The following is a 16,126-nucleotide window of genomic DNA, read 5'->3' as shown; positions in this document are numbered from 1 at the left end:
CTGCATAGAGAATGGTCAGCAGGCTCAATCTGGACTCAGCAAGGAAACCCCTTGATCTGTTATCAGTGCTTGCCATGGATGCTGGAGAGGGAGGCCAGTGTGAGAGTATTGTATTTGATATCCCTAATCTAATCCAGAGCTTTCACTTTGAAGATAAGGAATGTGACGCCCACAAAAACCATGTTCTTCAGCATATTAATTATTAGTCCCCAGATTCAGCATCTTAAGGAAATACAAAGTCATTTAAAAATGTTTATGTTTTCTCTTTGAGATTATTTTTGCTTCATTCAATCTAGCATTATCATCAAGGAACTGAATTTTAATGCATGTTTTCATCCTGAACTCCTTCTGGCATTGTGCCTTTAAACTTTTTTTCCTTAGACACTTTTGTTCACAATTAGACATTTATTGCTCTAATTGTCTTTCTTTTGATCAAATATTTCTTTTCTGTTTTCAGTTTTATTCCTGATCAAAAGAAGACTACTGGTGTTTTAACACCAAAGGATTAGATACTGAGCCCTTGTAGTTGGTTAATGTATTATGAACTTCACTTCTCATTAAGTACAAGTTTCTGCTCTCCTCCCTCCTCCAAATCATAAATGGCTGTAAAATGTCAGAACACAAGAAAGTCCATTTTTAGCGAAATGTCACAATGAGATTATGAAAATAAACAACATATAATGCATAATTATTTATTTCAGGAAAACCTTTTCAGTATAAGTATCCACTTAGCAACGCCAATTCTAATACTGAAATATTCTTCTTAAGTGTCCCTTAAAAACTCTTAAACGAGGCACATATTATTTCTAACTTAAAAGCTCTCTGTTCATTTATTTTCCTTTGTTCCTTTAGGGAAGGAAGGTAAAGGAAATCAAATGAGAGCACCAGCTTTGAACAAAGAGGGCAGACTTAACATACTTTTTGAGGAGTTCAATATTGACTTTTTAGCTGCTTATCAGAACAAGAGGTGATGCCTAAGAATTCCAAGCTGGTTATCTTTAGTCAGTGCTGAGTACTTTCAAGCAGAGTTGTTATAGAGACACAAATGCAACATTCATGACTCATTTTGGAAATGATCCTTTTTTTATGCCAACTTTTTGATTCCTCTTGGAACAGAGTTACACTTCTACTAACTACAACCTAATCCTGACATTTACCCTGACTGGCTGGGTAATTCCATCACATTAGACAGATTGTGTGGAACAGGTTTCATTCATATTTTAAGAGATATGTGAGCTTTTAGCACAATAGCATTACAGAAACTCAGGAAAAATGATATTACTACTTATACTAAAACTACTACATTTTGGCAGTGTTAAAATTAACCATAACTCTAAAAGCCTAAGTGCCACATACCTAGAAACTGCAGGAATATTAACAGGGTGCATAGATTCTGACACTGAATAAATCAATTGGGTAATAACAGAAAGTGTGAATTAGCATTCCCATGCAAACTGTGTTTGGTGAAGACATTTTTAAATAGAAAGGTACATTCACTGATGATCTAGTGATCTTTCTTTGGAGGGTGGCCTTCTGATAGTAAAGGTATGTTTTTAAAAAAACTAAGCAAGTATGTTATCATGGGCTGCCAGTTTTACACTTGAAAGTAACTTGTGGGAAAAATGGTAACTTGTGAATTAAAGACATGAGAGAATGGAGTAAACCTTAAAAAATATATAGATAATTGAAAGTAAAAGGAGAAGCATGGGAATTGGTTACTGCAGCAGTGGAGAACCGGTGATCAGCATGGTATTTACTACATGTCACTAATAATGATAATAACAATAGTGATAATAATAATAATACATTTATTAAACATTTCCACATATTGAGAATTATGTTAAATAATTTTCTTGTGTATAAGGATTAGGCAATAATTGGAGAAAAATGATACACAGAGAGCTTAAATGTTGTGTTGAGATTAAGGCTTGTTGGAGGTTGCATAGCTAGTAAGTGACTTAGTAATTGGTAAGTAACAGGAAAGACAGATTTGAATCCAGGTCTTTCTGCTTTTTTTCACTATGAACTGACTAAAATAAAAGCCAAGAAACGAGGCATAACCTACTGATGCCCTGTTCAGGCACACATACCCTAGAATAGAAAGGAAGGCTGAAAAGTGTCTACATGAGCACCCGAGAAGCAGATTACCCAGCCTGGAAGACATCAGAAGTCAGCCAACAGACTAATTCAAGAATGCCAATTTACAGAACAGGAGCCGTAGATGGCCACTGACTTAATTCTCCCTTGCTTAGGTCTTGGAAAGGGCAATACTTGGTTTCTAAGAACCAAGTATTCTTGAACTTGTGAACTCAAGAATACAACCAAGGTTAGGTAGAAAGAAGGCATCTTTAAAATCTACATCCAGGCAAGTATGTGTGTATTAGTTGCTTAGCGTGGCCGACTCTGCAATCCTATGAACTGTAGTCAGGCTCCTCTGTCCATGGAATTCTCCAGGCGAGAATACTGGAGTGGGTAGCCATTCCCTTCTCCAGGGGATCTGCTGGCTCAGGGATCGAACGTGGGTCTCCCACACTGAAGGCAGATTTTTCACCCTCTGTGATACCAAGGACACCCCATATCCAAGGAATCGATCAACAAATCACACTGATGCTACAAATTTGATTCCTCTTCACCCTCCTAATTGCCATCACTTTTATCATCATTTGTGCCTGAAATACTGCAGGAGTCTCATGACTTAACCTTCCTGCTTCACTATGGCTTATCCCATTCAGGCTCTCCTAAAGAGAGATCCTTAAGTGTACTTCCAGAGATTGGTCCCTAAATGTAAAACCTACCCTGTCTCTCTCCCATTTAACTCCTCCACTGCCCCCCTTGTCACTGCCACCCCTCCTCAAGCATTGATTTAAAAGTAAATAAAGAATTCAGACATTCAGTTCCACTTTTCCTGGCATACTAAGTCCTTTAAACCTGACTTAAACTAACCCCAGTTCTATTCCTTGGCGTTAAAGAACAAAACACAAACCACAGCTCAAACCCTCTGAACATCTCTTTGTTTCTGGAAGGTTCTCATCTTTTTGTGCTTTCTTACCTTTAATTCTTTGACCACTTCTTATTTTTTCTGCCTGGAATGACCTTATCTTTTTTCTCTAGCTGAGGAAGTCCTACTTCCCATAAACATAAATTTTCCTTTGTGAAAAACTTCCTGATTCCTCCAACTGAGTGCTCTCCTCATTCCTGTTCTTTGTTCTCTGGAAAATATCATATCCCATTATTTATTATAAAATTTATCACATTATAATAATTGCCTGCTGATGTATCTATTTCCATCATTACATTAGAGCTTCCTTGAGGTAATTATATATATACATATATAATTCATCTTGGATTTCTCAGTGTTTATTAGAATGTATGGCATATAGATTTCCCAATGTTTATTAGAACTTAGGGCATAGAGTGGGTGCTCAACAATGACCTGTCTTAAGATTAAATAATACTAATGACTGACTATAGTATATATTTAAGGTACACTATTAATGAAGTATCCCTCCACAAATGACATATCCTTTTGACTTTTTAATTTCTAAATTTATACTAGATTTAAATTTTTTAAAATTATTTAGGCCCATAGTTAAAAACTTTGCCTTTTAACTTTGGAGAGGGAGGTACTTCAAACATTATAAGACAGAAAAATATGCATGCTTTATTAGAATTTTTATGACACTGACTTTTTTTTAAATTTTATTTTATTTTTAAACTTTACATAATTGTATTAGTTTTGACACTGACTTTTAATGAGGAAAGAAAAGAAGAACAATGTTATGATAATGCTGATAAGAGGCAGACAGACAGGAAGAGTAGAAAGGACACTGTGCATTTATTCAGCACAATGACAGACACTTAACCACTAGGAAGACCAGTAAGAAACTCCCCTGCTCAAAAAGGACTCAGGGAAAAGAAAATCTCTTTAACAAGCGCTTCTAGGAAAACTGGTCAACCATGTGTAAAAGATTGAAACTAGAACTCTTTCTAGCACCATACACAAAAATAAACTCAAAATGGATTAAAGATCTAAATATAACACCAGAAACTATAAAACTCTTATAGGAAAACATAGGCAGAACACTCTCTGACATAAATCACAGCAAGAACCTCTATGACCCATTTCCCAGAGTAATGAAAATAAAAATAACAATAAACAAACGGGACCTAGTTAAACTTAAAATCTTTTGCACAATGAAGGAAACTATAAGCAAGGTGAAAGGCAGCCTTCAGAACAGAAAAAAAAATAGCAAATGAAACTACTGATGAATTAATCTCCAAAATATACAAGCAGCTCATGCAGTTCAATACCAGAAAAATGAACAACCCAATCAAAAGTGGGTCAAAGAACTAAGACATTTCTCCAACGAAGACATACAGATGGCTAATAAACACATGAAAAGATGCTCAACATCTCTCATTAGAGAGTACCAATCAAAACCACAATGAGGTATCATCCCATGCTGCTCAGAATGGCTGCCGTCAAAAAGTCTACAAACAATAAATGCTGGAGAGGGTGTGAAGAAAAGGGGACCCTCTTACACTGTTTGTTGGAATGCAAACTGGTACAGCCACTTGGAGAACAGTGCAGAGATTCCTTAAAAAATGAAATAGAACTGCCATATGATTCAGCAATCCCACTGCTGGGCATACACACCAAGGAAACTCGAATTGAAAGAGACACATGTGCCCCAGTGTTCACTGCACCACTGTTTACAATAGCTAGGACATGGAAGCAACCTAGATGTCCATTGGCAGACAAATGGGTAAGAAAGTTGTGGTACATACACATAACGGAATATTAGTCAACTATAAAAAGGAGCACTTTTGAGTCTGTTCTAATGAGGGGGATGAAACTGGAGTCTATTAAACAGAAAGAGACCAGCAATACAGTATATTAATGCATATATATGGAATTTAGAAAGATGGTAATGACGATCCTATATGCAAGGCAGCAAAAGAGACATAGATGTAAAGAACAGACTTTTGGACTATGTGGGAGAAGATGAGGGTGAGATGATTTGAGAGAATAGCATTAAAACATGTATGTTACCATATGTAAAACAGATAACCAGAGTTAAGTTCAATGCATGAAGTAGGGCACTTGAAACTGGTGCTCTGGGACAACCCAGAGGAATGGGTGGGGAGGGAGGTAGAAGGGGTGTCCAGGATAGGGGGGACAGGTGTACACCCGTGGCTGATTCAAGGTGATGTATGGCAAAAACCACCACAATATTGTAAAGTAATTATCCTCCAATTAAAATAAATTACTTTTTTTTTAAAAAAAAGGACTCAGAGTATAAAGGGGAGACTAGAAATTTTCTCTAACATATTTCATTTCTACCATGACTGTATATAGTTCTGGGGCCTATCATCATCAACCATAAAGTTCTTTGCCTTTATTTTCAAATTTTCTAAAGTTGTTTTAATTAAACCCCTTAACTGTAATTGGTCATATAACAGATACTTTGGGTTTTGGAGTGGGATTTTATCTATACACACCCTGTAACTTAGACCAGAGAGCAATCCATTTGTCTGAATATATTACCTGAAACTAGAATTTAACAATTTAGATATTTTAAATGATACAATAAACACCTGTAAAACAAAACAACTTATCATTTCCTCATTCCTCTCCTCTGACTCACCCCACTTTTACATAATCATAATCTTGAAAATCAAGCTTTCTTGTTTACATGAATGATATCCTATGTATTCCTTGATAAATATATTTAGATTATTTCAATAGCTTTTAGCACAATAAAAAAGAACCTACTCTGATGCAATGTTTTAGCACTGTTCATTTAATATTATATGTTGCTAAGATTTATCCATATCATGGTATGTCTCTGTGTATTTTAAATCAATTTTGAGTGCTATGTATGTTTCTCTTGTGGTATACCAAGTTTTGTGTCTACTCTTCCATTGATAAACATTTGGATTGGTTCAATTTTATGTAGTTGATGGCGATCAACTATCAACTGATAAAACTGACAGTCAATTTTATCAGTTGAATAAGTATAAAATTAAATAAGTATAAAATAGCATCTCCTTGTGGTCTTGATTTGCATTTCTCTGTTTTTTAATAACGCTGACCATCCTTTATATGCTTATCAACTATGTGCATTTTCTCTCCTCTCCTCTGATTCTATTGAAATGTTTGTGCTTTCTTATTGCATTGTAGAAGTTCTTTATATTTCTTGACATTTATTTTGTGTTGATGCTGTACAATGTAAGCATCTTCTCCCAGTTTAGTTATATTTTTGTTATAAAGAGGTCTTTCAATGAACAGAAGTTTTAAATTTTAATAGAGCTAAACTGATAATCTTTTTTTAATTTTAGTTTATTTTCCTTAATTTTAGTTTTTTTTCCTTCTTTAAGAAAACATTTTCTACTCTGAAGTCTGAAAAATATTCATATATTCTACTAAGAATTTCAAGGTTTTTGACATGTAAAGTCTTAATCCATCTGGAATTGATTATTGAATATTTATTGTGCTAATTTCACTTTTTTCCCATGAGGGTAGTCATTTTCCTTATCTCCGTTTACTGAGAGGTCCCTTATTTCACTGATGTCTGACATGCCACTTTTATCAAATACCAAAGTTCTAGATATGTATGGATCTGTTTCTAAGCTCTCAATACTTTCCTGTCTCAGTGCCAATATAATTGTCTTAATAACTATATCCTCATAGAAGTATTGAAACTACATAGAGGTGCTTCCTCTACTATTCCTTAGAAGTAGACCAGCTATTTTTAGTCCTTTATTCTTCTCTTTAGAATCATATCTTCAAATTTTGTGAAAACATGTTTTGAAATGTTGATTAGAAGTCAATTTGTAGATCAAATTTGGAGATACTATCTTCATAATTTTCCTATCTATGAATATGGTATATCTCTCAATATTTTCTAGGTCTTTAATACTTATTGATGCAATTCTATTCTTTTCCCTGTAGGAGTTTTACACATTTTCTATTAGTTTTTTAAACAAATATTTGATATAATACTTAAATTTCATCTATTTTGAATTCTTTTTCTTGTATTTACCTCTAAATCTAAGATTTCCCCTCTATATTTCTGTCTTTACATGTTTTTGTAAGATATCAAAAGAGTAATATCCACTTTGATACCTATTTGTCCTCACAGTGAGTTAAAAGCAAGTTCCTTTCCTTTTGATGAAATTATTTGATTCTGAAAGAAAGAATGGAATATGACTGGTGAGAGTCATATTCCATTCATATTCCATGAAGGCTTCCATATACAGAAGCCTTCAAAAGTATAAGTCATGTTCTAGTTCAGCAGAACCATGTCGGGAATTTGGTAAAAACAAAACCAAACCAGAAAAACCTGAGTTCTATGCTACTTCTAAGAGCTTGGCCTCTGTGATCTCTCTATTAGATTTCCAGAGAATTCTGATAGATACCAAGGTTTGAGAACCAAGGTTAACTCTTCAGATAGGTACTGTGTAAACAGAAATTTATTTTGTAATTATCATTTAAGTATATATATACATTAAATATTTTCTTTTACATGTAAAATATATTTCATTAAAATTTTTATGTAGTTCCTTTAAAAAAAAGAAATTATTTTAAAAATTTAAGCATTCTAAAGAATTTAATAAGAAAAATGATTAATAACATTTTGTTTAGGCAAAAACATAAAGCTTTAATGATATTTTCCTCTACAAAGGAGATTTTTCAATATTGTTATCAGATGAAAGATAAAGAAAGAATACTTAAATGCTGTTTAATGGTTTATTTATTTTAAAAAGTACATAGATTTTCTGGACATAGAGAAAGAAAAATGTGTCAACTTGCAGTTGGAGTCACAAAAATGAATCTTTGTATAATTATAGGTCTGATTAAACAATATAGATTATAGATTAAAACAGTATCACTTATGGTAATATAATATTTTCTAATGAAATTGGCTATGTAAAAACATTATTTTCATTTCGGGGCCCACTTCAAGGTAGAAAATAGTTTTGGCAAAGCTAAAATTGAGCATCATAAATGTTTACAAAGCTGAGTTACTTCTTACATGGTCAAGATGGAAGAATTTGTAATTTTCTTGTGATTTGTCAAAACAAGATTAGCCCTCTGGGGATTTGGATCAACACTGTCCATGCAATGAAAACTAGGTTCTATTATACAAATTCATCAGTCATTGTGAACTCTCTGGATTTCTTTTATTGCAGAAAAATCATTGAGAAAAGTCAGTAGGAGAAAATTCAGCTGAGATAGTACAAGAAAATGTGAATATTGGTCCAATCATTTCTGACAGACTGACTTGTGACATAACTATACACAAAGTGAGCTTTTCACTAACTATTTTCTTGCTATTGTAGTGGGCAAATTTAAATTCTTATACTTCTACAAATACACCTATAAACAGAATACATTTGAAAGGAAAAAGTATTTATCTTCCTCAATAAGTATGCAGAATATGAGATAAAAGCAAGTATAATCTGAATTATTTTAAAGAAAAAAAAATATGCTCCCATATGAATGACCAAAGTCTTGGCTGTAAAACTGGCCTTTGGCAATACACACATGAAGTCTTTAAACTGGGTATAAATTTAGCTGCCGTTTAGTTTCTGTTAAATTTGTTTGTTTTCTCCTTTTCTGGAGAGAGAGAGTTAATATTATGTCAGTTCAACTGGAAGAATTTTGAGTAAAATGGAACACAAAAAAATTAATAATTGGAACATTAGAAAGTAATTTCAATGACCACAACGGACTGTCAGTTCATAAAACTTCATCATTTAAAACAAGAGAGAAATATTTGGACTTTCAAAGTGAGAATTATGGGATAATCTAGATTTATATATATTTTTCCTTTGGCTGTATGTTTTAATATGAGTAAAATAATTTTATTTAGAATTATGGTATTGTGTAAATAATTTTTACATTTTTCTACAACTAATATACTTTATTGCATCATTCTAAGAGATCATTTTAATGAAAAAAACATACAAAGTACTGCAAGAAAATGTGAAAAGTTAAATAATATTTGTTTAGCTTGTAACTGGTTTGAATTTCCTATGATAAAAATGCTATACATTTATAGTCCCTGAAAAAGTGTAACATTTTGTTGTAAATTTAACAGTAAAGAAGAATCATCGGTAACATCAGATGAGAATAACTTTGAGAATTCAAAGGTTACAGGTAATATTTCTTTAATTTTTAAACAGAATATATTTCTTTTGTTAAAGCCTACAACTAGGACAATCTTACATAGGTACAATTATCTTAACTTTTCAGATACATATATCCCAACAATTGTTTGTTCTCATGAGGACAAGGAAGACTTGGAAACCAGTAATCAAAATGTAAAAGATGTAAACAGGGAACAGGATGAACGTAATGAAAAAGAATTAGAGCCGATGGTAAGTATTCTGGTTGCCAAGGTATTAGAGAAGATGAATCCATTTATGCTTCAAAGATGCTGCAATGTCTGCTTTTCAACAGCTTCAGCTAATATAATTTGCAAATGTGAAAGCATAGCCTATTCTGTCCTTGCGTCTCTGGCTTCATCAACAAGGCTAGTGATTTGATTTCAGTATGTTACTTCAGGTCTCTGCAGTGGCAAATTAATGACATTCATTTCTTATCTCTTTACCAGCGGCTCTGAGTAACAGTTTGTAGGAATTACAGAAGAGGTAGCGCTATCCTGATGTGCATTTCTAATCTTTGTGACAAGTGTACACTTATAAAATCGTCTGTAAAATGAGAGGGCTGGACTGGATGATTGTTAGGGTTCTGTCCAGTTCTACAAGTCTGATTCTTGCATTTAGCAGCTTTTTTTTTTTTTTAACTTACTTCCATCTTCATGAGAATCTCTAAGTTCTATATCATTGGAAAGTATTAAATTACCAAATGAGGATAAAATAGCTTGTGCCACAATTTTTAGACAGGAAACAAATTTAGAACTGTACAATTTAGTATTAAATTTGTTATAAATTTCACGCTTCGTGAACATTCAATCTATTTGGGATTTTTAGGGGGATGGTTTAGATAGCATTTTTATCACAAAGAAAGAAATAGGAGTAAATGAGTCACATAATGCAATTTATCCTTTACTGTATTTGGTTGGAGCTCATATCATTAGGATACATGGATTCATAATCATCAAAGATTAAAATGACATTTGCCTCTTCAAGTGTCATTGCTGAAACAGAAAAGAAATAGAGCTCATCTCTTTCCCCACGACATTCCACCCTTTCTATAGTGATATGGAAGCTGCATCACTAAAGTATGCAATTTACTTTGCTCCAACTTTAAGAAACTACAAAGTTGTCACCCACTGTGTGAATTCTCACCAGCTGAAAGTTAACACAGCCATTTTTTTCAAACCACAGAATATAATGAAAGGACTCTGAAAAATCACATACTTCACCAATACACCTCATTACAATGAGCAGGCGCAAATATAAAGTTTGTTTAGAAGTTACTGAGATTGTACATCCAATAAATGAACAGGGAGCTGTAATTTAGATGCTAATTTGCTCCATGCTGACGTTAATGCATAAAACAATGAAGCTCTATAATAGATGGAAATACAACCAAATCTGTGGAACCCACAGGCATTGGCTTACAAGACAGCTGTGCAGTTGACAAGTAACATGAGCCTTATGTGAGAAGAAGGGGAAAACGTAAGATTTGCATATAATTATTGAGATCATGCAAATGTCAGTTATGAGGAGAAAAAAAAACACAGGCATCTCACTGTTAAATCCTGACAGTTGGCATCACTGAAGAGCTCAAATACATTTGAGTACCAGTTGGCAGAGGGTCATTAAAACAGAATTTGCAGAGACATTAACTCCCTCACTTTTCTTTGAGTGACGTTTTGCTATTAATAGTTTGCAGAGGCTTTGCAGAAAACATATTAATAAGAGAAACTCTAATAGGGGCACCTACAGCAAGTGTAAATGCGGCAAGGGACATCCAGGAAGCCGCTCTCTAATTGATGAGCATGGAGCTATCAATGTGTATATCCTAAGTGAGGAGAAAGGGCAATGACAAGCAGGAATGGTTGAATAATACAATGTGATATTTGGAAGCTGGGAAGGAGAGTTATTAATTTTGGCCCCTTTTCTTATTAATCTCATTCCTAAGTCATAGCCTACAAGAATCTCCCCCAAACATTCATCTTTCAGAATTTGTGCAAAATCTACAAGTGAAATGAATCAAGGAAATCTACCAGATAATTATTAGTCAAGTTAATGAAACCTATCTAACTTGCTTTGTATATTTAAAAACAATAAAAATCATTATTTTTGTTGTTTTTATCCCTTAAGATAAACCAACACTTGCTAAGAAGTACTGCTTCTGGAGATGAAAAGAATACAGTCAATTTCCCAAATAACGCTGAGAGGTTAGAGAAGAAGCAAATCCATGATGATGTATACACTGACTTGTTTAAAAGGCCTTCATCTTCAAGTTCATCAGCAGAAAGATCCTTAAAGGGAGATTTTTACCACAAGGAAAAATATTTCTCAGGAAATGAGCACACTTATCCACCTTCAGAGGAATTTACTTCAGATACAGGAGAAATCAAGCTGTCATTGGGAAATACTAGTAGTGATGAGATAGTACAATTACATATTGGCAGCAAAGAAGTACTGGATGATAATGCTAATCCAGCCAAAGGGAGAGGCAGAGTGCAAATGTCTTGTCCCTCTGCAGACCAACTAATGGCAGACAACCTTAACAAAAAACTTGAAGGAGAAGCTAAAGAAATTGAAGTAAAAGATTGGGAATGTTTAAGAGGTGACTTCCGCTTGGATTCCCATTCAGAAAAATCGATAGAAAAAGGATCTTCCAAGAAAGATTATGGCAATGGTAAGAATGAGGAGGAGGAGCAAAAGATATATTTAGGTGTAAGTGAAAAACAAAGCAAAAGTTTTCAATCAGTCTTACATGACCAAGAAAGAAAGATGAGCCACTCTGAAATAAGTGTGGAAGGGATGGGAGCCAGTAACAGAGACCTAACTGCTCTGCCGAGTAAAGACACCAAAATTCATGACCAGTCAATCAGAGCAGATACGTTTCATTCACCAAGGACAAATCTAAGCCTGGAGGAAACTGTGTCAGCAACCTCAGACTCTGATCTCTCGGCTAGCAAAGGCACTGCTCTAGGAGGAATGCCTGGTCAAGCTGGTTCACCAAGAAATGCAAATGTTTTGAGGAATAAGTACCTTTTCCAAGCTGAAGAAGAAAAATCAGTTTGGATTAATCCTGAAGATCAGAATAAGAACACACAGCATAAACAAAGTTGGAATGTTCTGGAAAGTCAGGAAAGAGCAAGAGGGAGTAAGACAACTATAACAGAGCAGTCCAAAGAACAAGCAGATTGTGAAGACACGTGGGGGAAAAGAGATGACACAAGGAGCTTGAAAGCTAATCCTACAGAAGAATTGTTTACCTGCCAAGAAACAGCAAGCTGTGAACTGTCTTCTCTAGCTGATCATGGTATTACTGAGAAAGCAGATGCAGGTACAGCTTATATAATTAAGACAACATCGGAAAGTACTCTAGAATGCATGTCTGCTAGAGAAAAAGCAATAATTGCTAAGCTACCTCAAGAGACAGCACAAAGTGACAGGCCCATCGAAGTAAAGGAAACAGCGTTTGATCCACATGAAGGGAGAAATGATGATTCACATAATACCCTTTGTCAACGAGATACAGTAGGTGTAATCTATGACAATGATTTTGAAAAGGAGTCATGTTCAGGTATTTGTAATGTACATGTAGATGAAAAGGAGAAGGAAGAAACCATAGCTATATACAATCCTGGGGAGACACATGACAGGAAGAAATGTGTCATTGGGAATACAACATCTGGAGAAGAATCCTCACAGGTCATTACAGACAATCAAAAAGCAGCCTCAAAATTAGATTTACATTTGGGAATGTTACCAACAGACAAAAAAATATTTCCAGAAAATAGAGATCATGAGCAGGTCCAAGAATTATCAAAGAAAACAATTATAGATGTCATTATTCATTCTTCTTTAAACTCAGACACAAATAGAACTTCTCAGAATGGCTCTCAGGTTTCCAATCACCATGCTAAAAGTTCAGGGTCATCTCACGAACAGGCCACTACTACAGGGCATGCAATTACTACCATGACTCTCCAATCTATTTCTTCTAAATCAGAATATAATTGTAACCCAACAAGTGAAATCCAGGGTACTGAAAAGCACTCTCATCCTGCATCTCCACTGGAAGAAGTTTCCAAAAGTTCAGGAATAGTGACATCAGATAGTACAAAGGAAAGATGTATAGGCCAGATTGTCAAACAAGGAGAATGCAGTGTGGAGAAACCTCTAGGGCCAACGATTTTAATCAGTGAAGCTTCTGAGAACATAGAAGGGGTAAGGCATGAAAATGAAGGATTAATAAACTCTGGACAATCACTGTACTCTTCAGGCGACAAGGAATCTGACAGCCCTGCTTCTGATAGTCTCCCTGCCCAGGAAAGTCAATCTCAAAGTGAATCTCTGCTTTCAAAATACATCAACTCTAAAGTACCTTACTTCCTTTTGTTTCTGATATTTCTTGTAACCATCTATCAGTATGACTTAATGATTGGCTTGGCATTCTACCTTTTTTCATTGTACTGGCTATCCTGGGAAGGGGGAAGACAAAAAGAGTCTGTTAAAAAGAAGTAACCTCAGCACTATTATTACTCTCTCTTAAAAGATAAGCTATTTAGCCCCAAACGTTTGGATTGGTGAAAGAGACTATTCATTGTTCAAAGAGCCAGTGCAGTTTTTCTCTTGAAGGATCATTTAAAAAGGAATGCGTATGAAGTTTGCTCCTTCATATAAGTAATTATTCTATATAGGACCATTATATTTGGATCATTAAATACCTATATGAATATGAGATCTGAAGCACGTCAAGTTGAAATTAGGTACAGCTGTTGCTCCTTAGCAGGCTATGAAGTTTCAATGCTTCATGTCTCTTCACTACTTAAAGTGCCATTTCTTGCATTCATTTCTTTTGCAGTAAAGCTTCATTTTTTTCCCTGAGCATATTTTTCCCTCTGTGGTTTTTAAAAATAGATAAAACATGGACAATGACAGAGGACTTTTTTTGGTCTTTGAATATTGACTATGAAATTTGCATTTACCACTGTATCATTTATCAGCACACTTTGATAAATCAAATCTTTCAACTTTAAGTTCATATTTTTAAAAACAACATCCAAGCGTGGATTTAAGTTGAAGAAACACATTGTGTACCTGAATAACAATACACATATATACGTACTATCTCCTGCATACCTACAAAATCAGGACATTTGTAAGCCAAATTTGACAAAGATCAAAACAATTAAGAGATGATCTTTCAGTTTTGCAAAATTTGGGGGATGGCCTTTCTATAAGCAATATTTTTTCTCTTTTAAAGGAAGATTGTACAACACAGTTGAACAACTTTGACATCAACTATTATTCAGAGTTGTAAATTTAAATTAAAAGTTCCACAAACATTGCTTCAGAATGAATTTGTACCTATAAAGCATAAAGCATTAAATGATAATAATTAAAAAAAGATTTACAAATGGACTACTCGGTATTTTTTTTTTTTTGTCTTCAAGCAAATTTTTTAACTTTCCTTACTATAAAACAATAAATTATTCCCCAAGGTGCTTTAAGAGAATAAACAACTAATCGTTGGTAATAGTCATTATATAGTTACCAAGTTGTTAAATGATATCTCAAATTTTAAAAAGTCAAATAGGCAGACAAGGAGATCTTCTGATAGAGAAATGAATATCCAATATACCAATGACTGGTTGCTGCTATTAGCTATGGCTAAGTATGTGAAATAATGGAACTAATCATTTTAGTCACATAGGTATAATAAAAATATTACTATACAATCAGTTTCAACAACTATTAAATGACTAAAATATGCAAAATCTTGTGCTTTGTTCTACAGTAGAGCACTTCCTTTGATACCCCAAACAGCTAATCCTCAGGAAGGAGGCATTAATAAGTAATTTGATGCTTTTGACTTGGTCAGAAATATGGGACAGAGTCACACTGAGGGAGCCCATTTGGGTGATTTCTTTTTAACAGGAACTTCTTTCATAGAGAATGTAACATTGATCTTCAGAGAGAAAAGGTAATCTGTTTATTAACCTATGAAGGTAATTCAATGACTAACACTTGTATATACCATCCCACACTCCTAAGAAACATGCATGTATGGGAAGACAACACGAGAATGAAGCATTTAAACTGACTTTCATGTGGTAGTAGATAATTTCCTTAATTTTCTTAGGTTTAAGATAATATTCTTAATTTCTTAATTAGGTACACAACTATTTCCAAATCCCCTAATTGCATGCTTGACTCAAGTCCCATTGAAATTGAATGCTTGACTTTAACTTTTTAGTTGAACAAATACAAACATCCTGAAGTAGAACTGAGGGCAAATATTTGATTGTTTGAGAAAGCATATTTTCATTAAATACAAGTGGGATACTGTAGGCTGTACTTAGAATATTATCTCTAAAATTGCTCTCTTGATAATTTTGTTGACAGGTCTATATTACAACAAAGTTAAGGTTAGCATTTCTTCAGTTCTGAATGACTTGGTTTTTGCATTCTACCTTTAAGAGTTTCAGTCAATATGCAGTGTCTTATTAATGCAAAGAACACTATATTACTTATGAACACAGGTGTCTGAACTGTAACTATTTTCTTATACATAAAAGAATGTAACGTCTTTAATCTCTTTTATTTGACTTTAACATTAACTTACTAAACCTTGTCATGCATACTTGCAATACTACAAAGAAGTTTCCAAGGACTTAAAATATGTCATGTGTACTTCAGTGCAGGCAAAAAAGAAATAATCGGTGGTTTAACTGATTTTCCAATGACCACTTGTGAAGAATTGGAAATAAAATCATAAGAACCATGAAACTATTGCTAGGTGGAGGGGAGGTAGATTTTTGCAACCCATTTTGGTCACATCACTATGTTGAACAAGAAAAGTGGATCTCAGGAAGAACCGGCAGCCTCTGGTTAATAAAGATTTTACTCTGAACCATCATAACAAGGGTCACCTTTATAAGCTTAGCTACCTTCATCATGTCCC

At 34.1% G+C, this 16,126-nt stretch overlaps 1 protein-coding gene across 3 annotated transcripts in view; it reads left to right on the top strand.

Moving 5' to 3' along the window:
• PPP1R3A (protein phosphatase 1 regulatory subunit 3A) overlaps window positions 1-14,583 on the top strand; it is a 40,545-nt gene extending 25,962 nt beyond the window's left edge. For all 3 annotated transcript variants that reach the window (XM_086396650.1, XM_086396649.1, XM_086396651.1), the window contains 3 exons: window positions 9,108-9,166; window positions 9,263-9,387; window positions 11,302-14,583. In XM_086396650.1, the coding sequence (XP_086252776.1) occupies window positions 9,108-9,166; window positions 9,263-9,387; window positions 11,302-13,683 (2,566 nt within the window). In that variant the 3' untranslated portion in view covers window positions 13,684-14,583. The remainder of the gene's footprint in view (window positions 1-9,107; window positions 9,167-9,262; window positions 9,388-11,301) is intronic.
• Window positions 14,584-16,126: the final 1,543 nt, after the last annotated feature.

The sequence above is a fragment of the Bos grunniens genome, chromosome 4, assembly GCF_055505025.1.
Source record: "Bos grunniens cultivar Pamir isolate PY7600 chromosome 4, Bosgru_T2T1.0, whole genome shotgun sequence".
NCBI classification, from domain to species: Eukaryota; Metazoa; Chordata; class Mammalia; order Artiodactyla; family Bovidae; genus Bos; species Bos grunniens.
This window is presented reverse-complemented; position numbering and strand designations above follow the sequence as displayed.